General features: G+C 43.9%; 1 protein-coding gene across 1 annotated transcript; it reads right to left on the bottom strand.

Moving 5' to 3' along the window:
• Positions 1-14: 14 nt before the first annotated feature.
• Positions 15-24,409, bottom strand: LOC149864715 (vitelline membrane outer layer protein 1 homolog). Its single transcript, XM_090046609.1, has 4 exons — positions 23,968-24,409; positions 4,283-4,400; positions 2,096-2,211; positions 15-312 (listed from the first exon to the last, which is right to left on the bottom strand). Exons 2-4 carry the CDS (start codon positions 4,304-4,306, stop codon positions 15-17), a joined length of 438 nt encoding a protein of 145 aa, XP_089902735.1. The 5' UTR covers positions 4,307-4,400; positions 23,968-24,409.
• Between the last annotated feature and the right edge of the window lie 123 nt (positions 24,410-24,532).

Raw genomic sequence — 24,532 nt, 5'->3', positions numbered from 1 at the left:
TTAACAATGTAAAATTAGTCACAACAGAAGAAGCGAACATCATTAAGTGCTGTGTCATCCACAAAACCCCCCTGGTATGATTCTAGTTTGGTTTGAATGCCACAGATTCCACCTCTTGTACAGGCATTACTCCATCCCCCATAATCACCAAATATACTACCAACTCCTTCTATGATCGCACCACTGGTGCAGCGAAATTTGATACCATTTGCTGCTGTATCATCTACAATTCCTTGTGGTGTTTCAACTTTCAGTTGAAAAGATACGAGGAACCCTTTTGGACACCAAGTGATTGTTGACCATTGTCCAAACCTATGGTGAGAAAAGAAAATTTTAATTAAAAAAAATTAAATGAATTTTCCATTTTAATTTTCAGAATTGTCAATAATGTCATTCAATTGTTATTTTAGTTCAGTATAATTAATGTTTTAAAGTGTAAAGATGCCAGATTTTTTTAAATGATGTATTATTTATTATATGTTGAACATCAGTTCTTCTGAGTGTACTGAGATGCCATTTCCTCAACACTAGTCTTATACTCTAAATAAACTGACAACACAATTATGACAAGAGATCACCAGATAAAAATATTCCCCTACATCTTTGGGATAAATCTATTTGAATGGAGAAAAAAATAGAAAATACTGAAAAGATTATGGGCGTTCTGTTTGCAGTTTGACGTGTCAAACTTGAGGAAACCTGAGAAAATAGGACTCCCTGTGGATATGTGTGCAACAGAAGAAGGTATTTAAATAAATCCACTTATATAAGTATAAGTTAGACTAGAATATTGCTTCTAATACCAATTAAAAATAAGGGGGAGTCACCCCTTTGTTGCCTATCATAAAAGTAATTATGTAGTTGGAAAAACATACCCACATTTCAAAATTTGGATTTATATTCTACTCACACTTCAAAATTTGGTTATTCATAAGGCTACAAGAAGACCCAGAGTTGTCATAATTAATGCCAAGAAAGATTTTGGATATGTGCTCCAGGGCTGGAGCAGATCTCTAACTACTAGGAGCAGATGACGTGTCATCATTTTCTAACTTGCACCTTTTTCTGAAGCACCTGGGTTTAGCCATTGTCATGGATAGGATACTGGACTACTCTGTCCTCAGATACGATATAAACCCAATAGATAGCCGAGTCACTTGACCCAGTAAACTACAGATCCGTTAACACACAAATTATGTTTAAAAACAAATTCTTGAGATTATGTGAAGACATTCATAGAGACTGATAGGAATCAAGAATTCAAAGTTGGCATTGAAGGTGATAACCTTTAAAAACAGATAGCAGAGACTTAAAATATTTTGTTTCAACTTTTGTTACATACTACCATTACAAATAATTCCAAAGATGGCCCTTACTGAAAACATTAAAGGAAAATAGTTCTCAATTTTTTCTAGTTTCTTTAACTTTATGTATTTGATGAATTGTATTTATGGCCACTCTCGGTGTTTCCCCTCTGTAGTAGTGAACTCCAATCAGACTATTTGCTGAACCCTCCACTAATGGAGAATACTATGAAGACAGAGGACTTATGCCAGTACATCCAACTGGGTCAGGTGTCTTATTAGGCATTTTACCTTAATTGTGCAGATCTTTCACATAGCCTGAGGGAGAATTTAATAATAGAATACAGAACTATTTTTACCCATTTAGACATATTTTAATGCAACAACATTTCACATCTAGAGCACCTCTTTATTGGATGCTATTAACAAGAAATTTTAAAGGCCAAAAGGTCACGTGAGGATGGAGTGTCAATTTTAACTTTTAAAGAACATCAAAGTAGTGTTTCAAGTGAAACCTAAGATATTGAAACATAATACAAATTTAAACTGTAACTATTTTCTTTGCAAATCATGCATCATTGAGGCCTATCCAAGACTATCAGGGTCGCATTGGTATACTCTAGACCATAAAGTGGCCTAGGGAAGGTAAGCAATAATATCTCCAGCATTAAAATCAACCATCTGGACACAACAGCTGGTTCCATGATGGTTGACAGTAGGTTGATAGTGCTTCTCAGATTCCTCCTCATCAGATTTACTAAAGATCAAACATTAAATATCATTAAACTTACTTTCCAGAATCAGACTCAACACTATAGACAGTACTATCAGTATTATTGGGATTTATGCAAAATAAACGGATCCCATTGAGTGCAGTGTCATCATCAGCTCCTCCATACTCCTCCACCTAAAACAGAAATAGAAGAGGAACACAGTTAACATGCTAAGGGCCTACAGCACTGACAAGGATTTCACAAGACTGACCAGCTGCAGTTACCTTTATACTAAATCCCATAGCATAGAAATGTTCTGGGCACATATCAATCCAGGTCCAGGTACCCCAGGGTCCTCCATTAGCAACACTTATTGAACTGTAATGTTGTCTATTTACAAAAATGCCATTTGCTTTGACTGCAGGTTCACCAGAGACCAAGTGGGAATATGCTAAGGCAGCCAAAAGCACAATGGCAATGGCCTTCATTTTTTCAGCAACTGTATTAGGTAGTGTGAGACACTATGTTTCTATACTCTGTATTTTATACCACATTTTATCTTTGACAGTTTGATTATGATAATAAATGTGTTTAAGACTGTCACACAGGAATGCAAACACAGTGTGTTTTGCAACCACTTGGCCCAAGTTTTAAGATTAGTCTAGAAGTCTGAAGAGTTCTGCCATGAATAAAGTGTATCCCTGCACAGTGAAATGTTGCATTTTTGCTCATCAGTTATTATATGATTAGCTGATTATTTAGGGTCATATTCTGCAACCCTTACTTGAATTGGGTAGTATATGTTATTCTACAGGTAGTCCCAGTGTTAAGAACCTAATGGAGAGTATCCACATTGCAACTGATTAGCAACCTGAAAGACCTAGATCAGGGGTGGACAAAATACGGCTCACGGGCTGGATCTGGCCCACCAACTGATTGTATCCAGCCTGCAAGTTGACAGCTGTAAAGTCACAGGATCTAGCTCACAGGGAGCTGTTGGTTCCGGCTGCTGTGTCATGTTAGGCAGGTGGGCACATCCAAGCCCTATCCACAGCTTAGACCAGCTCCCACGCCCCATGCCGGAAGCAGAGCTGAGTGCATGCTGGCATCAGCTGTGGATGCTGCCTAGCTGGGGATCAGGGTGGGGATCATTCTTGCTGGGAATCAGGGTGACTGCCTAGGACTGCAGCGGACACGCTGATGCAGCAGCGTCACCTGTAAACCCAGGAGGACACCCCAATCTCCAGCAGGACTCAGCCGCCTGCATCCACAGCTGATGCCAGCACCTCCCCAGTGCTGCTTCTGGCACACAAGCTGGGAGCTGGTGTAAGCTGCGGGCCATGCTGTAGGTGGGAGGCAGTTGGGGTGGGAGGGGAAGGAAGAAGGGGGAGACAGAGAGAGGTGGCCCTACCCACAAGTGGCAGCAGCTGGTGCTGGGCACCAGGCAAAAGCAAGACCTGGCAACAGGCAAGCTCGCCACATCCAGGGTCCTTCTGGCTGCAGCTGCCTGGAGCCCATGCCAGGGCTGCCCTACAGCTCCTCTGTGCTGCTGCCACCCCGCACCACCTCAGGGGCACCCTGGCTCTGCAGGTCAGTGGCAGCAGGGCAGGGCCCCAGAAGCGGTGAGCATGCCTGCTGCTGGGTCCTGCTTTTGCTTGGTAACCAGCACCAGCTGCTGCCATTCATCGTGGGTAGGGCTCTCTGTCTCCCCACTTCAACCCTCCTTCCTCCCCCTCTAAACAAACTGTCCTACACCTACAGCATAGCCCCGCAGCTTACACCAGCTCCCAGCCTATGCACCAAAAGCAGTACCAGGCAGGTGCCAGCTTCAGTTGCAGATGCAGGTAGCAGCTTCCCCCTGGGGATCAGGGCATCTGAGCCCCTTCTTGGGGTAGGAGGGTGGGCTGGAAGCTGAAGCTGCTGCCCATGCCCACATCAGCTCCTCCGACCTCACCAAACCTCCTGAAGTAGGATGGTGCTCTGTTGTGGTGCTGAGCCAGCCCACAATAGTTCCCCAAAACTCCCTATGTGGCCCTCAGGCCCAAACAATTACTCACTCCTGCCCCAGACCATTTCTTTGTGGTACATTATCAATGGGCCAGATCCTAGAATTCTTCACAGTTATTGCAAATGATTTTACTGGAAGTTTTGTCTGAGTAAACACTGCAGAAATTAGACCTCAGGGAGCATAACCTATGACATACCCTGAATGCTACCTCAAGAACACATACTTGGAGAAGATACCAGGTTATCTGAGAAGCTTACATCACAGAAATAATTTCCAAGCATTCAGACTATCAACTAGGTGGATCCATACACCACATGTAATAATGTTTCCATTCTTCCAAGCTGCAGAGATGAGGGCTTGCACATTAGCTTCCCACTGGAGAAGAAATCAGACATGTCAGTCAGAGTACAATCTGATTCGTTAATTTAGACATATATACCAGTCTTGTAACAAAGGTAGTCACAAACAGCATGCAGGCAATACCGTCTTTCAGAATTTATAACCCAAATACTAATCCCCATTTTCAGGAAGAACTTTGCTTCAAGAACAGATTAAAAACAGCAAACTCCAATGCTACATGTCATGGCTTCTCCAAAAAACCTGCATCCAAAAATGCAGCACCATAGCATTTTCTTTCAGAGGTAGTAAAATTACCTGTATTATAGCACAATGTGGTGACCCCTATGATAAAGATATGCATTTTCAAAAAGGTCATCCTCTTACATTTAAAAAAGTGGTCTATAAAATTAGTGACCAGAAAAGTATACTATCCCATTTTCCTAGAAAGATTAGAAAGGTACATGGAAACTTTGAATCATATAGATCAGATGTGAGGTCAATACTGATAGCCTGTGCTTTTAAAATGAGACCTTGGGTAATTCCAGAACAACCTGAAGGTTGAACAAATTAATTATTTCTAACCAGCTGCAATATTTCTGTCCATGGACTTTGGTGCGTTCTCTCATGTTTACATAAAAGGTAAGTTTTTGCTATAAATTCAGAGGATAGAGAGTGACCTTTCTACTCAATCCTTCAAAAATATCCAGAAACAATATTTGAGAGAGATTTTTAATAAGTTATATTAGCAATAATTGTGTAATTGTTCAAAGGGCTTCCAGTATCTCTGTTCTTAGCCACATAACTTACTGTAATCTTAGGTTTATAATAATAATGATAGATATAATGACATAGTTTATTCATAGATTCATAGATTATAGTCAGAAGGGACCCAATGGATCATCGTGTCCAACCTCCTGCCCCTGGCAGGAAAGAGGACCGAGGTCAGACAACCCCTGCCAAGCGACTGTCAAGCCTCCTCTTGAAGACCTCCAAGTTAGATGACAGCACCACTTTTCTTGGAAGCCCATTCTAGGGTCTGGCCACCCTTATTGTAAAAAATTTCTTCCTAATGTCTAACTTAAATCTACTCTCCACTAGTGTGCACCCATTATTCCTAGTTACTCCCTGGGGCGCTATGGTAAACAGCACATCCCCAATTCCCTTCTGTCCTCCCCTGATAAATTCATAGGTGGCCACAAGGTCACCCCTCAGCCATCTTTTGTATAGGCTGAAGAGATCCAGATCTCTCAACCTCTCCTCGTAGGGCTTTTCACGGAGACCACTGATCATGTGGGTGGCCCTCCTCTGAACCCTTTCCAGATCCTCTGTGTCCCTCTTGAAGTGCGACGCCCAAAACTAGACACAGTACTCCAACTGGGGCCTGACCAATGCTGCATAGAGGGGGAGCATCACCTCCCTCAATCTGTTGGTCATGCATCTGCTAATACACAAGAAGATGCGATCGGCTTTGTTGATGGCCTTGTTGCACTGCTGGCTCATGTTCATCTTGGAGTCAACTATGACTCCAAGATCTCTCTCAGCCTCTGAGCTGCTGAGGAGGACATCCCCCAACCTATAGGTGTGCTGGGGATTCCTCCTTCCTAGGTGGAGTACCTTACATTTATCTTTGTTGAATTGCATCCTATTACGTTCCGCCCATTAATCTAACCTGTCCAGGTCAGCCTTTAACTGATCCCTGCCTTCTGGTGTATTATCTTTGCCCCATAATTTGGTATCATCTGCAAGCTTGGAGAGGGTGCTCAACACACCCTTATCCAAATCACTGATGAAGATACTAAATAATACCAGCCCAAGGACTGAACCCTGCGGGACCCCATTGCCCACCTCCTTCCAGGCCGAGAACAACCTGTCCACCACCACTCTCTGGGTACGGGCCCTAAGCCTGTTGGCCACCCACCTGACTGTGTAGGTATCCACTCCGCAGCCCATTAGCTTCCTTATGAGAATAGGATGCAAAACTGTCGAAGGCCTTCCTAAAATCCAGGTAGATGATGTCGGTCTCCACTTCTGTGTCAAGGCAGTGTGTCACCTGGTCATAAAAGGCTATAAGGTTTGTCAGACAGTATCTACCTACAGCAAACCTGTGCTGGTTTCCATTCAGCATTGTTTCCCCTGCTGGGCTTTCACAAATACGCTCTTTGATGATTTCTAGTATTTTCCCAGGGATAGAGGTAAGACTGACTGGCCTAAAGTTACCCAGCTCCTCCCTTCTCCCCTTCTTAAAAATGGGCACCACACTGGCCTTTTTCCAGTCCTCAGGGACCTGTCCAGAGCACCATGAGAGCTCAAACAGCTGTGCCAGCAGCTCGGCAATGACACTGGCCAATTCCTTCAGCACCCGTGGATGAAGGTCATCCTGGCCAGTTGACTTGTACCCATCCAGCCCTTCCAAGTGCACTAATGGCGGTCTGGTGCCTTTTGGACATCTGTCTATGTTCAAGGTGGGGGGATTGTCTTGGTCAGTATTAAGGAACACTGAAGCGAAGAACTCATTGAAGAGCTCTGCCTTTTTGTCTGCATCAACCACCAACTGACCTGATGTGTCCTGCAGGGGGCCTATCCTACTCTGTGTCTTCTTTTTGCTCGTTATGTATCCGTAGAAGGACTTTTTATTGTCCTTGATTGTTGTAGCCATCTTAAGCTCCAGTCCTGCCTTGGCCTGCCTGACTCCCTGCAAGAGCGTGCCAGGGTGGTATATGCTTTCTTGTTGGCTACCCCCTGCTTCCATTGCCTATATATCTTTCTTTGCCCCCAGTGTTTCCTGAAGCTCCCTGTTCAGCCAAGGGGGCTTTTTTATCCCCTTGGCTGAACATAGTAGTCTGATTATTGAGATTTAATGGGGTTCCTGTATCTTTCTCCCAATATTTTTCTCAAGGACTGCATTATACTAGTGTGTTGGAACTGCTTTATTACACAATCTTACTTGTTTCCTTTACCTGACATCAGTGGGCTAGTGTGTCTGCTCCTATTTAAGGCAGGCTTTGTCCCCTTAGGAACCCTGTAGCCAGTCCAAACAAAAGTCCATAACATCAACCATAATCCTTAGTCCAAACAAACACATAAGCAAAGCAAAGCAAATGTTCAGCCCTTTTCTAGGTGGCAGGAAAGGGCCCTTTTATCTCTGGCCTTTTCTAGAAGTAAGCTCCTAGAGTTGGAATATGTTTCTCGGCTACATACTGCTTCTTTCCCAGCTCACCCCCTTGCTCTCTCCACATCTGGGCTTTTAACTGCCAGCTAATTACTTACAACTGGGCTTATACCCCAGGGCTGGCTGCCCCACTTAAATGGCCAGACCACCATTTGCTATACCTGACATCTACATGTGAAATATCTTTTCAGTAGTGTTAGATATAAAGAAAATCTGATAAATAGTTTATGAAGTAAAAATTCATCTGTAAGATCTTTAACCAATATTTTTTACATCTGAGTACAAACTACTGCAAACATACTTTAATTAGTATATCTTCATAGGCACTGGGTCAGAATTACCAAATGAACCAAGTATAATTAAAAGCTATGACTTCCCTTTATTAACAAAAATGAAAACCTTATTTTGCCTCCTTTGAAATCAATGGTCAAGCTTCCCTTGAAAAAAAGAAAGAAGCCTGTATTGAGCAAAGAAACTGAATAATAATCAGAAGAACATTTGAAAATAGATGGATGCCTAGAACCCATCATGTCAAAATGCAGCTTTACATAAAGTTCCTGTCAAGTTGGTCATTCCTCTAAAAACATTTTTGTCCCTCTCACAAATTGGATTAGCATTATGCTAATCTATGATATCCATAGTGGCTTTGAGTTCTAGATCATGAGACTGGTCACCTGGCCTGGCTGACAGATTATGCATGTTTCAGCTGGAAAGCTTATAGATTTTGTCCCATAGTGAACCCATAGATGATGGCAAGAGCTATTTAAGTGCAACTTTCTGTTGATTCCTTCATTCCATTTCTACCATTTGGTAGCAAAGAGAATTTGATTTCCATATGTAACAAATAATGTGCACATAATGTGTTTAAATATATGCAAATAATGGGCCTTCAAAACCAAACTCTGTTGCTTGTGCTAAAGGAGTAATTTCCTTAATTGTACAAGCAGAGTGAGCTGTTTAAACACTGAATCCTGTCCCTACATCAGGGCCGGCAATTATTTCAGGCCGAGGGCCACCTACTAAGTTGTGGCAAGCTGTTGAGGGCCACATGGGTAGCCTTGACAGGTTCCCTGCCCCTTGACAGGTGCCCTGGCCCCTGGTCACCATCTTGGGACCAACGTCCCAATGTCTTGAGACCAGTGCCCCAGGGCCAGCACCGTTGGGGCCCAGAGCAGGGTACAGGCTGGCAGGGGTCTGTGGAGCTGGGCTGGGCTGCACGAGCAGGGAGCTGGCCGGGATCCATAGAGTCCCTGTTGGCTGGGACCCCGTACCCCTACCGCCCTGCTCTGGGCCCTGCTGGCGCTGGCCCTAGGACTAGAGTGTGGGTCCTGTGCTCCCGCGGGCTCCCCACCCACTCACTCCCAGTGCCCCCTCAGCCCCGCAGTACAGGTGGGGGGCAGTGCACAGCCACGACCCCCTGCTCATCAGCAGGGAAGGACCTGGTGCAGAGTGTAGGGAAAAGCATCCCCTCCCCAACCCTGTGGCTGGCACTCCCTGCTGCAGCTGCTCGGAGCCTGCCTGGGACTGTCCTGAGCAGGCACAGCAGCCCCACGTGGGCTGCAACTGGCTGCAGCGTGGGGTGCCAGCCACCGGGCAGGCAAAGAGCTGCTTTTCCCCCCCACACTCAGCACCAGTTTGAAACCCACCCCCGCTACCAGCCTGGGCCCTGCGCCGGCTCTGGGGTCGCCTGTCAGGGCTGTGCCACGACAGCAGCAGCTGTGGCCCCCCACTTGCCGCGCTGGGTAGTGTTTCCTGCTGCTGCTGCCCGCCCGGAGCTCACACACCGGGCAGCACAGAGGTAGCAGTGGCAAATACTACCCAGCACAGCAAGCAGGGAGGCCAAAGAAGCTGCTGCCGTGGAGCAGCCCCGACAGGCGAGCCTGGAGCCAGTGCGGGGCCCAGGCTGGCAGCAGGGCCAGGTTACAAGCAGGTGCTGAGCGCAGCGGGGAAAAGCAGCCCCTTGCCCACCCTGTGGCCGGTGCCCCATGCTGCAGCCACTTGCAGCCCACATGGAGCTGCCTGTGCCTGCTCAGGACAACCCACGTGAGTTGCGAGCAGCTGCAGCAGGGAGCACCAGCTGCGGGGCAGGGAAGGGGATGCTTTTCCCCCATTCTCAGCACCAGCTCGTCCCTTGCCCTTCCTCCTCCCTTACCTGAGGTTCCTGCCCTGGGGCAGCCACATGGTCCCAGGCCAGAAGCCCCTGCTGGAGCTTCCAGTTGGAAGGTGGGGAGGCTGGGCAGGCCCTGCTGTTGCAGAAGCTCGCTAGGGCTTCCCCTGGGTCCTACTGCCTTTTATTCCTGTCATCTTTGACAGGAACCAAGGACAGATAAATTTTAATTTTCGCAATTTTTTTAGGGGTCTCGCGGGCCGGATCTGGCCTGTGGCTGTATTTTGCCCACCTCTGCCCTACTTGATCAGAAGCATGAAACCAGCATAATATAGTTAGTTAGTTACTGTATCAAGAACAACTCCTCTTTAGCTAGCATGGAAGGGGCCAAAGGGTGAAATATAAATATAGCTGGACACTGAAATATAACTTAGTGTACAAAACCACTACAACCAGAACATGATTTACTGATTTTACACAGTCTCATGACAGTCACTCACTTATTGAAAAGCATATTTCATAGATTCTTTAAAAGTAGCCAACACAAGGCAACTTTAAAGACTACAATTATTTCATTTTCAAGACATCAAAAGCATTTGTTTGAAATGAAAAGCAAAATGTCTAAATTCTCTGTGATATAGAATTACTATGCTCTACTCAGTTCTAACAGGAGTACAGGGTCTTAGACAACCTAGATGGCAGGCTGGCTTGGGGCAGGAGACTGTAAGTTCTGGCAATATGAACCTGGGAGCTTACAGTAACTGTAAATGAAATATGCTGGTTTGGTGCCTCTGATTGTGTAGAGCAGTGGATGGCCAACCTGCACCACAGGTGGCACAAGTGTCATAGGCAGCCTTTCTGTGTGGCCTGCTGCAGGTGAGGGATGGGATAGGGAGCATAGTGACAAGTAGGGCAGGGAGCAGAAAGCAAGGCAGCAGATCAGGCAGGGGAAAGGGATCAGAGTAGCATTTGATGAAGGTGCAGGGCTATTTTGGTGGTATTTGGTAGCTAATCTGGTGGCTAACCTTGCCACCAAAAAGTTAAATTTGTTTCCTCTGTTGGCATTTCTGGCAAATGGATGCACCCTTGGCATGCCACATTTCTCTCCCTGCCAGCCAGTACTGGACTCTTCCCACAAATAAAATCAATCCTTGACACTTTATTGGTCCAACAAGCTATACTAGTGTTGCAAAAGTGCAAGGGACGGAGAAAGATATCAGTCAGGTGTGGGAGTAACCCACCTAGGATAAGGTTATACACCATGCATTTGGAGTTTAACCCCATGACTGTTTCTTGTATCAGTATGGAAAGGAGACCCTTGACCAACCCAGCCAACCTAGGCATCTCTCTGTAAGGAACACAGTGCCTCCATCTTGTATACATCCTCAATTATATACTAATATTGGAACTACTGCTATAAATGGGTAACTAAATAACAGAAATTCTGGGTTAAGCTATGGAAGTGTGGCTAAAGGAGAAGGCCCTCAAAGTCTGTTTTTGAGTGACCAACACCTTTGTGGACAATTAGCTTGGTCAGCAAAGGAAAGAAAGCAATTAACATGCCCAGCTGAAAAAAAATCAGATTAAACCGAGCACAAGGCCTTAAATTAGATAATCCAAACATACTACGTTATATCCTATATATATTAGTAGGAATAACTGATGTAACCAAATGTATTATATGTACTTTTATTAGATGCATCTGTATTAGATGTCTTAAGCTGTAAAAACAAATCAGCCTTGTCAGATAAGAAATCTTTCCTTCCAGAAATATAACTTTTACAGGAACATCAATCTCAACTAACTGACACCTTCCACATCCACAGAGACAACTGGTTCAGTCCATTTCCAAATGTTTCAGTGATGCAAAGAAAACTGACTACATCTAATCCAAGTGTATGTCAAAAGTATTATATATTGATGTTTTGAAACCTGGAGATTTTGGGGAATAATGGGCCTGAGTTCTTGGGGGAACTGAACAACTAACAGGAGCTCAGAGATCCTGGGGTCCAGTCCACACCCATCCTCCCAGGTATAAGTATGTTTTTGCATTTCAGTTGTCTGGATCTAAATGCTATTTAAACTTTTGTTTAACTTATCAATAAAATAATTCCCTTGAGAAGAGACTGGCATGCTCTCTCCTTAGTCCAGGGCCCTGTCCAACAAAGTAAACTTCCTGGGCACATCCTGACAAGCATGCATGTGCAGAGGCACGCGTTTCCTGTGGGACAAATAGCAGTGGTACATATTTGTACCACAGCCATTTGCCCCTGGGCACGCCCCTGCATGCACACACTGGTGTGCTAGCCCCCGCAGCTTTACCTGGGATCCTAAGGGGCTCCCAGGGCAGCAGTGGCACCAAGCCAGCAGCTCAGAGCTTGGCCAGCAGCCAAAGCATGGCTCTAGCTGGCTAGGCTGTGCTTTCCTGCAGCCCATGGTGTTGCCACATGCACCGTACTGCTTTTTACAGTGGCAGGGTTTTTTTGTTTTGTTTTTTACACAAGGATCTCCCAGTGTCAAAAAAACCTGCTGCACTGTAAATCAGCAACACAGTCAACTCATGCACCCTCATTGGGACATACCCTCTTTGTCCTCATTTGGGGATAGAGGACTTCTGTTAATCTCCCAGAAGCACCCTGGATCCAGTAGCATTTCTGTGAGGCAAGGGGTCATGTTTTAGAGACCTTTAGAGTGCTCAGAAATTCAAATAGTTTAAATATGGATTGTACTGGGATGTACATGGATAAATCCTGAGATGTACTGAGTACCTCCAAGTTCCCTTTGCTCCCACTGACCTCAGACTTTATAGCTAATATAGCTTGTTCTTGTAAATTTAAGGGAACACACTATACCAGTAAAGAATGTTTATATTGATAAATGTTCATCCACACTAGAGTTTTGCCAATTTAACTATTATAGCTATAACAAAAAAAACAACAAACCCCTCCAACAATCCCCCCCCCCAAAAAAAAAAAAAAAAAGCTACTACACACTCCTAAGTGAGACAGTTAATACCTTACGTATAGGTCAGGGCAAAAAAAAACACACTTGCAGAGAAAGAAAGAAAATCACCCAGGTGCAGGCAGATATTTTTATCCTTTTCTTTCTCCCCTCTCATTTAATCAGAAGGACAAACCTAAGGGGAAGAGATTTCATTCAGCCACCTTTAACATGTATAATTTGTTTCAGTGAGAGGTTTTTTTTTTTCCTTTTCCACAAAGCCAAGTGTGGAATAATTAAGAACTGTTTTCAAGTTCTTAATTGTTCTCAAGATTTCCTCCACAGCTAAGAAACCCTACTCTTAGCTTTATGGTTGTTTGTACTGGATTGGTGTATTATGAAGAAAGAATGCATTTTCCAATGCATTAAGACCAAGTTAATAAATATACTGTGATTTTTTTTATAGTATTGCAATGGTGATCATTGGGTGTTCATAAGCAATTAATTATAATGTAGTATGTCTGGGGAAAATTGAGGCAATGGGCAATGGGCTTTAAGATACAGACCCTGCTAATGCAAGACTGAGCCAAAGCAAGCACTATTTTGAGCTGATAAAAGTTTTAACCTCATTGAAAAGATGCAGATCAAATGAATCAGAAATAAAATATTATGACAAACTAATTTCAGTGGGACACGCCAAACTGTGCACTGAGAAAATTTCTTAAAGAGACCTTCAGCATCATACCTTAGGACACAAATGTTTTTCTCTCAAGGCTCAGTAAGACAATTTTGTCACACTATGGTATTACATAATTGGCCAGAAAACCTGCATGTATTCTCACCTGTGTGCACTTTGAGGCAATGTCACTTTCTTCTAAAGCAGGAGTCAGCAACCTGTGGCTCATAGGCTGGACCTGGAAGAGTTTGAGTCCAGCTTGCAAAGGTCTGATATGGCACAGGGAGTTGGAGGTATGCAGCTATACCTTGCCACCCAACCCTTTTGCAGCACCCATCTCCACAGCTGTCTGAACTTATCCTTGTTGCAGAATTTGCCCCACTACATTGCCAAACTCTTCCAGGTCCAGCCTATGGGCCGTAGGTTGCTGATTCCTGCTTTAGAAGTAAGTGACATTTCCTCTTCAAAGTGCACACGTGAGCACACATGCAGTTTTTCGGACCAATTGTGCAATACCATAGAGAGACAAAAATGTCTTACTGAACCTTGAAAGAAAAACAAGACTTCACTGCCCCGTGCACAAATCTGGAGGGACACATGCCCCCTTCCCCAGAAGTGCGTGCAGCAGTGGGAAACAAACCCCTCCTACTCCCCACCACTCCCCACTAGACAAGCCACCCATGACTCTATCCCACTCCTCAGCTGGGCCCCGTGGCCATGCATTCCAACCCCAGCACCATGTCCCATGCACCACTATGGCAAGGCAGCATTCCCAGCCCCAGCCCCTCCCCTCACCATGGGGGCCTCAATCTGCCCCCCCACTCCCAGCTATGCCCCCTTCCTCCCATAGACTTACCTGCAGGGAGCTGCTTTCCACCGTTGCCTGGCTGTATCCACTCCCTGAATCCCACTCCCCCCAGTTCCAAGCAGCTTCTTGAAGGCTGGAACTCTGCCAGCCGGCAAGGGGAAACCCACCATTTCCCACAGCAAACATAAAACCTGCATTCCTGCATGATACTCAGAATCCAGGACAAATGCTGTTCTGAAGTCATTCGGCCTGGGACTGAGACTTGAAATTCACATTTTGGGACTGTCTCATCCAATTAGGGATGGGTGCCTCAGGCTGCAGGCAATGATAGCTTCAAGCATCAAGGACAACAAAAAGTCCTTTTTCAGATATGTGGGGAGCCGGAGGAAAAGCAAGGGCAATGTTGGACCCCTGCTAAACCAGTTGGGGCAACTGACGCCCAGGAAAAAGCCAACCTATTAAATAGGTTCTTAGCGTCAGTCTTTCATCAGTCCCATGGGACGCCCATGCCTGCTATGGGACAGGGAGATCCGGGTGATGGGGATCCCCTACCCTCCATAAATGCTGCCCTCGTGAAGGAACACCTTGAGAAGCTGGATACCTTCAAGTCAGCCGGCCCTGATAATCTGCACCCCAGGGTACTCAAGGAGCTGGCGAGCGTCATAGCCCAGCCCCTGGCACAGATCTTTGAAAACTCCTGGTGCTCTGGTGTAGTGCCCAAAGACTGGAAGAAGGCCAATGTAGTGCCGATCTTCAAGAAAGAAAGGAGAGTGGATCTGGCTAACTACAGGCCCATTAGCCTGACTTCTATCCTGGGGAAGATCTTAGAAAAGTTTATGGAGGAGGCCATCCTTGATGGACTGGCCCAGGCTAACATCCTAAGGGATAGCCAGCACGGGTTTGTTGCGGGTAGGTCTTGTTTGACCAATCTCATTTCCTTCTATGACCAGGTGACCTATCACCTGGACAAGGGAGAAGAGATTGATGTCATATATATCTTGAGTTCAAAAAAGCTTTTGATCTGGTATCCCACGATCACCTCTTGGCCAAACTGGCCAGTTGTGGCCTTGGCTCCACCACGATCCGCTGGCTGGGAAACTGGCTCCGTGGTCGGACCCAGAGGGTTGTAATGGATGGCAGTCACTCATTGTGGTGCCCTGTGACCAGTGGGGTCCCTCAAGGCTCTGTCCTTGGACCCAGACTGTTCAACATCTTCATTAATGATGTGGACATTGGAGTCAGGAGTGGACTGGCCAAGTTCGCCGATGACACCAAACTTTGGGGCAAAGCATTCACGCCAGAAGATAGGCGGGTGATCCAGGCTGACCTGGACAAGCTCAGCAAGTGGGCAGATGAGAACCTCATGGTGTTTAACACCGAAAAATGCAAGGTTCTCCACCTTGGGAGGAAAAACCTGCAGCTTCCTTATAGGCTCGGCAGTGCTACGTTGGATAGCACTACAGAAGAAAGAGACTTGGGGGTCATCACTGACCACAAGATGAACATGAGCCTGCAATGTGATGCTGCAGCTAGTAAAGTGACCAAAATGCTGGCTTGCATCCATAGATGCTTCTCGAGCAAATCCCGGGACGTCATTCTCCCCTTGTACTCGGCCTTGGTGAGGCCGCAGCTGGAGTACTGCATCCAGCTTTGGGCTCCACCATTCAAAAAGGATGTGGAGAAGCTTGAGAGAGTCCAGAGGAGAGCCACGTGCATAATCAGGTCAGAAAAACAGATCTTACGATGACAGGCTGAGAGCCATGGGAGTCTTTAGCCTGGAAAAGCGCAGGCTCAGGGGTGATCTGATGGCCACCTATAAGTTTATCGGGGGTGACCACCAGGATCTGGGGGAACGTTTGTTCACCAGAGCGCCCCTAGGGATGACGAGGTCGAACGGTCACAAACTCCTGCAAGACCGTTTCAGGCTGGACATAAGGAAGAATTTCTTTACTGTCTGAGCCCCCAAGGTCTGGAACAGTCTGCCAGCGGAGGTGGTTCAAGCAGCTACGTTGAACACCTTCAAGAGTAAATTGGATGCTTATCTTGCTGGGATCCTATGACCCCAGCTGACTTCCTGCCCTTTGGGCAGGGGACTGGACTCGATGATCTCCCGAGGTCCCTTCCAGCCCTAATGTCTATGAAATCTATGAAATCCGTTAAGATAAATCATGACAGTGAATGCAATTCTAATCAGATAATTTTATACATACAATTTTAGACTCAAATGTATAGAATTATCTGATTAGAATCATCTGTGAAATAACCAGCACAGTTACAATAATTGTATGGCCGGTAAAGAAAATGAGGACAACTGTGGACCGTAAACTAGATCACACACAAACACCAACAAATTTTTCCTATGTCTGAAAAAAGGTGCTTGTGCCTGAGATCTTGCAAAGTACAATTTTTCCAACTATTTAGTTCATCTAATAAAAGATATCACATTTACCCAAAGAACCTCGCCTGCCTATGTCTGTAGAGGAACACAGCTACACCCAACAATCCTCAAAAAGGTTGCAAACCTTTGTTTCCACACTTTCTAAAATGAAATGTTTGACATTTTCTAAACAAAACACTTTTTTGTCTTTTTGCTTTGAAACACCTTTTTCCATACAGCAAATGAAAAAAATGGTTTAAAAAAAAGGATTAAACCTGAAAATGAAGTGCCTGAAGAAGTCAGGCTGGAGCAGCCTTTGTACCACTCAGCTGGAGGAGATGGGTGCAGGAACACTCATGGCAGATAAAACCTATCCCCTACTTCCCATCTCAAGGACCCAGGGGAGTTTTGCTCAGTGCACAAAACTCATTAGTAGTTATGCCTCTGCTCCTGTCTGCTTTACATTTATCAGAAAACCAGAAACATGTGGAAGCACCAGGCTGAGAAGCAATGAGGTAATTGGAGGTAGTACAACTATGATTCTCAACTGGATCTGAACTGTTGTGAATTCCTAAACTTTATTTGGAATGAACAGGGCTAATTTTCAGATCTTAGGACCAACATTTCTCGGTGGGAAGTCAGTTGGAAGTCAGAATGTGCCAGTTTCAAATAGAGACAAAGGGCAAAATTTTGATCTTATTTACATTTAGATATGGAGTAACGTAACAAATCTCGGGTGAGACTAGAGTTATGCAGATGTCACTAACAGCAGAATTTGGTTCAAAGTATTCTTCACAAAATACTGTCTTTTCTCTCACAACACACACCTTCTCCCCCCCTCTTCCCTCCCAATCAGCCCACAAAATTGGGGTGTGAATTTTAAGTGAGGCTGTTTTCTTTACTGGAAAAGGAGCACTCCTGGAGACACTGTACAGGCCATGCAGCTGCCAAGATGGCTTTCACTTGAGTCTGTTCAGCAAACTGAAGGGGAAGAGCCCTGTGTAAACCATCTCACAGCTGTAGCTATTGGCTGAACACTGAAGCTTCAGCTTGAAGCAGCAAGTGGTAGTATCTTGATGAGGCTTGTAAAAAGGACACTTTACAAGAACTTATATGAAGAACTATTTAAAGAACTATCAGCTTAGGCCCCAGATCCTTTGCATGGATCTGGGGCCTAAGCTGTGCAACACAGTACAAGTCCTTCTGGAAATACAGTGTCCAGGAAGTGTTGCATCGCAGGAGACAGTCTGCCACACCAGGAAGTTTCTGATGCCACACTACTTGGACACTACGTTTCCATGATAAATTATTATGTCGCACAGTCTTTTTCTTTACATTATGACTTCCAAAAGAGGTGTGTGTTTTGGTTGGGGCATCTTGTATGCAAGAAAATACAATACTTGATATTAACTGTGTTTCTGAAGGTTTTACATGCCTGGAGCTCAGACTATCCCTAGCCTGTTTAATCTTAAAGGGCTGCTTTTGCTATGCAACTGGCAAACCTATTTACAATTTTGGCATGAGAATTTCATATTCTTCAGGATGATTAATCTATCAGAAATGAGTCTCTTTCCCTGGAACATTCTATTTTTGCAGGTGCACCTGATAGAACTGCTTAAATTGTACAAAAACAAATTAGACAAAATGTGCAGACGCTTTATTTGGTATGGAAAGAAACCAAGGACACAGCCCTGCTACAGTTGCAAAAAAATCAAAAGAATATGGGGAACTTGGCCTTTCTAAGTGGAAATTCTACTTTTGGGTGGCCTTGCTACAATCTGTGTGGGACTGGCAGTCATTGTCTGAATGAAGAGATTGGCTTAACTTGGAATGCTATTAAATCCTCCCTCTGCAAGATCTTTCATTTGGCAAATGTACTGACAGAATTTCTCTGGCTGAGAAAGTGCTATCAAATCCTGTTATGTACAATATCTTGAAAGTGGGTCTATGCTTTAAAAACATTGAGAGATTCAGGAAACATTTTTTTTATCTTTTCTCCCATTACTGTTTTGTCTGAATATTCTTTTAGCTATGAAAAGCCCAAACTTGAAATATTATCAGACAGAAAAGGACTTAGAAAGATCAAGGAGTGTTTTGTAGGCAAGCATATGGTTTTCTTCTGACAATTTTCCTCTATCAACGATGAAATGTTTCTATGCGGCCATACAAGATATTTATTAATTATAGCTGTAACTACTGGAGTAGCAGCTTTTAAATACCATAAGAAAAATCACTTATATATACACTTTTTAACCCTTGTATTGTTCACAAAAGATAAAGGTACTGACATTTATAAGGCATATGAGGCAGGATGCAATTGTATTCAATCAAGTTAATATAACAAATTCAGTATCTTCCAGCCCAAATTTAATATCAAGCAATGAATCTAGCACTATAATAACCACCATACCAAACAAAAGAGAACAGTAGACTGTAGGGCTGCATGAAGATTTGGGTGCTGGCCCCAGTTACTCCTATCCCACCTGGGGTAAGCTGCTGTGCACCAGAGTACACATGGGCATTCCTTTGTGCTGCTGCTATTTGTCCCTGGGGTGGAAAAAGTTCCCGCTCATCTGAATGCATCCTTGAATTGCCATTTACTAGGCCAGACCATAGGTCCATCTTGCCCAGGATCCTCTGTTGTGTCACACAGTGGCAGAGAGCGGATACTGAAAGAAAGAATGAGCAGGGCTTTCTTACTGCAGCCTCCAGCAGATAAGGTCTAGGAAGTTCTGATTCACAGGCTGTATCCCTAAGTTCTATGCTCAATAGCTACTGATGCCCCCTCCTCCAAGAATCTGTCAAATCCCTTTTTGAATATGACTAAACTATCAGCTTCCACAACCTCTTGTGGCAAAGAGTTCCACACTTGAATGACAGTGTGAAAAAGAACTTCTTTTTGTTAGTTTCTAGTTTCATTTTGTGACCCCTGATTTTTGTATTGAGAGAGACAGTAACTAATACATTCCTATTTACTTTCTCTTCACCATTTAGTATTTTGTAAAACCTTATCATGGACCTCCTCAAGCCTGTCTTTTTTAAACTGAATAGGCCTAACCACTTTAATCTCTCCTCATATGGAAGCCCCTCCATACCACTAATCATCGTTGCCCTTCCCTGTACCTCCTCTTCTATATCATTTTAACAGTGTGGAGAAAAGAACTGGGCACAATATTGAAGCTGTGGATGAACTATGGATTTTATAAAGTGCTTTTATCTTATACATCTACATTAACACATTGACTGGTTTTCTTTGATCCACACCAGCAAGGCAAGTCTCTCTCTGTGATGATAATGTTATTTGCTCCAATGTCCAGAATAAGAGAACCTTCAAGTGATCTGTGAGCAGTGAACCCAAATTTATCTACAGAAATTGTGGTTTTTTGCAATATTTTAAAATCTCAATTTAAAGATAGAATCTTATGGCCAGTCCACAGAATTTGCCTCAGCATATACAACTTGTTCTCTGCAGTCTGAGCTGCAATTTAAGAAAAAAAAAACCTCTAACCTTTTCAGGTTGTGAGGATGACCTTCTTAATAAGAAGAGAGTACAAAGCAGTGCCATCATGTTTATCTGAATCTGTAAAATCATTGAAATAATTCCTTTGTTCTATTCATCCCACAAGAATGTTTAACTCTGAAATTCAGTTGTATGGACACTTGTCTGAAATTAAAACATTGTTAACTACACTTCATAGCTGATCGTTTTAACCTGCAGCTAATGGGCTCAATCAACAAGCCCAAAATGTCTCCACTTCCATTTTGAAAAATTTCTCCAGCATTCCATGCCTTGAGTTCCAAAAGCTTTGTTTTTCCCAGACTAAGTCTATAATACTATATGTTAGCAACAAATTTTGTTGCATATTAAAAATGTAGTGAGTGAAATAAGTTGCATAGAAGACCAGAACAGATTGGATAACAGGAGGACTGGATTTTTTCCATATTAAACAATCTTTAAGTGCATTGGAAGCCAAATTACAAATATCAATGGGTTGCCAAGTTTTGCTGCAAACATTAGCTCAGGGTAGCTGTTGAGAATATAGAGCCTCACCTTTTATTACTATTAACCTGAAGTGTAAAGTAAGGAGAAACTAAGATGTCTTCTTTCTGGAGGTATCTGCTTTGGATTATGAGATTCCCCTGCAGGACTGGGTCGTTGACTAGACAACTATAAAGCTTTTATCGTTTCATTTGTTAAAAATGTCTTCTAAAAATACTCTTGATGCATTAGGTTTTTCTACTAGACAAACTTAATCTTTTCCTTAAACACTGTAAGACTGTACACCAAAGTCCAGGGTCAGAAATAACGCAGCTGTTTAGACTTCTATTGTACAGGAGTCTGATATGCTTGGGATGCATCAAAAACCGTTTGCAGTCTCATCTAAAACACCAAGATAAAATTCAAACTATAAACAACGTTCTAGATTATGAAAGGAAAGGGACAATATCAACTTTTATTTCAACAGTAAACTGCAAAGAAAAGACTGATAGCTGGTACTTGCCACGATAGCTGCAAAGAAAAGGTACATTAAGTGCTCAACACTCAATGACAAATAAAAAGACTCTTAACATGCCATGGTTAAAAATCTTAAGATTTTGAAGTCAATTTCACAAGAAACCCAACCTGTAAATTATGACAGTTTGGAGTTGTCACTATCCCAAGGAGGTAACTTAAGGACTATCCTGAAACTAGCTCCCAGAAGTTAAAAGGGGAAAAAAAATGCCCTCCCCCGCCCCCCAAATACAAATGGTATTAAGTGCATAAAACAAATATGGAAGAGTAAACACCAGCAACTGGGGCTTCAGATGTTTCCAAAACTTTTGGCAGGTATCCTACTTGCAGGCCCAAGTCCGGAGGTTTGTGGTCCGGATGCCCCCAAGTTTTGCTTCCCCTTAGCCATAAGGCCCTTGGAGCAAGCAAGGGAGGAGACTCCCATTTCCATAAAGTAGGCTTAAAGCTGCTGCACCTTGGTGGATACTGAACCATGCCAGAAGAGCAGTTCTCCTGGGGCACGCTTCAGGAAAACTGCCTTCTTGGACACAGATGCATGGTATTTACCCTGCCAGGCTAAGAAACCACTGTGCTTGATCTGAGCCTTCAAGTTTAACTACATATTCTCAACTGTTTCAGGCTCAAGACACCCCTCCATAGCTTTTCTGAAGTTTGTGGCATCCCAGTTGAGAACCACTGGCCTAATATGGCAAACATTGACTAGAATACAATGCACTTAGGACCTGATCTTGCATTCATTTATTGTCATATAGATATAATAAAAGGAGTGAGGAACTAAAAAAAATATTGGCAGGGCTAACACCACTTCAGAGAAAGCAACCCTAATGCCAAATCAAGCAGTAACCCAGTATCCCAAAGACATAGCTAGTTCTTCCTGTGCCTTAGGCAGGAAAGAAGGAAATGGGTGAGGGAGTGGGAAGGGGTGTTGTGCTCAGCATGGGAGAATGGGGGCTGGGGGAGCTAGGCAGTCTATCCTGCAGCTACATGAGCTCACCCAGGGGCTGCAGTCTGTCACCCTCGCCTCACTCTCTACTGTTAACCCTCTCACAGCTGCCACCAACCTGCATATAGATCAGGACTGAAAAAGCCTGTCTAGCTATGAAAGGGTTAACAGTGCACAATGGGAGCAAGAGGGAAGAGGCCACGAAGGGGAGCCCGCCTCTGGTGTGCTGGGCAGTGCAAAGGGTTGGCTTGGAGGGCACACTTTTACCAGTCCTCCCAGAAACACAGGGGCATGGGACAGTGCTACTTGTGCTGCATGCCTGTTTCCAGAAGCGTGTAAGTTCAGACCAGGAATGGCTGTAGCAGGAGCAAATGCTCCAGGTACAGCTGTTTCCTGATCTTCCACAGGTGCTACAGGGCATTTAAACTTGGCTGTGGCGACATCCAAGTCACAACACCCTTGGAAGGGGGTCATGGCACCCAGGGTGAGAACCACTACAATTTATGCAATTGTTTCCTACAGTGCAGGGTTATCAGATGTACAGCCCATAGAGCTACTTCATCCGGCCCACCAGGCTACTAGTGGGTACCAGAAGTTAAGGGCCATAAACTGCCAAGAAAACAGGACCCTTGGGTAAACATGGCAAATCGGCAGCAGTAATGCAAGTGAGGGCTGCTGGTAAAGGGTTCCAGCTCTTTGGCCATTGGTGCCACCACTGCTGCATCCTGCAGTTGCCACCATGTACTCCATGCCAGATCTAGAGCTGCCATTGTGAGAGAGCATGCAGTGGCTGCTTCATCCCTAGTACAGAGTTGGAGCTGCCGCTGCTGCTGACACCCAATGCCCTGGGTCAGTGCTAAAGCTGCTGCCATGTCCCAGGCTGAATCTGGAGCCCAGCAGTTAAGATATGATGCAAGGCAGTTTGACATCCCCAATGTAGCAGAAAGTCACTATATAGCAAATTGTACTTTATTTAAATATTTAAGATCTGTCCCATAGCAACAACCTTAAGACAGAGTTGCATTCAGGTGAAGGTCCTAAGATGACACTAAGAGTTTAGACACACAACAGCAAACACCAGTAGCATCTACATAATGCTCTAATTCGCTCCCTGAAAACTTAGACACGTCTGTCCTGCTCTATAAAAGAAGGCTGGTCTGCTCCTGGTCCAACTGCATGAAATAGTGCTTACTACATAAGTACCTCATTGCCTGGTAGATCTGTTTATGTTATACTACAGAGTGATAGCCTAACACCACATTAAACCCATTTCACCCCCAAGGCATTCCCCTCCACTCCTTCTCCCCTGATGTTTGTCTGAAGACACATTTGTACACTGAGACACAAACTGTTGTGCAGACATTTTAAAAGATGGTGATTGAGGGTAGTTTACACCCTCCTGTTAACTACTGCCCTATCCACCAACATGACTGTGGACTACATTTGCTGGAAAACACAGCTGACACTTGTAGTACAGCTTCCTTCAGTTACTACCACTGTTGCAAAAGTATTTAACCTCTTTTACAGAATTAATAGCCAAGAGGATAGACAAATCCTCCCCTCCTTAAGATACAATATAGTAATATTACTAAGTTACTGTACAGCAATGCTAAAATTGTTTGTTCTTCCAAATGACAGAATGTAGTAACTCCAATTTTACCATGTTTAAATTATTAGCATTCTACCGGTTACTACTACAGGTATTTTCCCTACTCCGAATAGCATGTTAACAGCTGTAATAAAAAAATACTTTCAGTATAATTGACAGTTTCTTCTCTTATTAGCAAATCAGATGCCCTGTTGGGTCAGAGCATGCAAAGGAGCATGAACTGCTTCTCAGCTATGCTACAGAAGTGTAATTTTACCAGTTGAGCTACTCAAAGCATGCAAAGCTAACCAGATTGTTGTGGGAAATTACTCAGAATACTTACTGTAAGTAAACTGAGGTGGCAAGCTAACATTTTATATCATCTGCAGTCATGAACATATTTTAATAGCTGAGATAACCAAGAAAACTCTTTGCTCCTGTTAAACTGTAGAGGCTCCTGAAGAGAGGAGCTGTAAACTTACCAATATTTGTGTACTGCACCATGGCTATCCTGGCACTATGCTGAAGTCAACTCGAGTGGGCTTGGCTCCACCACTTCACTGATATCACTATAGTTGTATCAATTGATAGCACACAGCTTGAACGTTTTCTACAAGGTAAGAACATCCTTGTCACACTGACCATGCTCAATACCAAGCCTTAACCATTAATGATTCTCTTGCATTACTGATTTTCTAATATATCTATTGATCTTTTAGATGAGGTTTTTCCCCTCCTCCAGCCTTCTAAACAATTCTTAAAGGCACAACCAGTTATACTACCTAGAGACCTATACATAAATGATGAAATAAAGTTGCTGGATAGAACTACTGAGAAAATTCGGTTTTCTGGTTTAGGGAAATATATTAGAAGACTTCTACTTGAAAAATCTATTACCAAATAAGTAGTCTCTTAACTTATTGACAGCCTTTAGTCACCACTCTTTTGAAACACAATGGTGTACAGGTGGGGGGGGGGAAAATGCAACGTTAGTATTATTTTAGTCCAAAGCCTTATTGCCTTAAGACCTTATACAAACAGAACAGT

The sequence above is a fragment of the Crocodylus siamensis genome, chromosome 5 (assembly GCF_052110815.1).
Source record: "Crocodylus siamensis isolate JL-2025a chromosome 5, ASM5211081v1, whole genome shotgun sequence".
Taxonomy (NCBI): Eukaryota; Metazoa; Chordata; order Crocodylia; family Crocodylidae; genus Crocodylus; species Crocodylus siamensis.
The sequence above is the reverse complement of the archived record's forward strand: the minus strand, read 5'-3'. Positions and strand labels throughout refer to the sequence as shown.

What these genes read in the sequence shown, in the direction of transcription:
- LOC149864715 (XM_090046609.1), bottom strand. Translation starts at nt 4,306, where the DNA reads ATGCTTGGAAATTATTTCTGTGAT. An exon ending in TTGGAAATTATTTCTGTGAT is followed by an intron (nt 2,212 to 4,282) that starts GTAAGCTTCTCA and finishes TTTCTGTTTTAG; the next exon opens with GTGGAGGAGTATGGAGGAGC. An exon ending in GTTGAGTCTGATTCTGGAAA is followed by an intron (nt 313 to 2,095) that starts GTAAGTTTAATG and finishes TTCTCACCATAG; the next exon opens with GTTTGGACAATGGTCAACAA.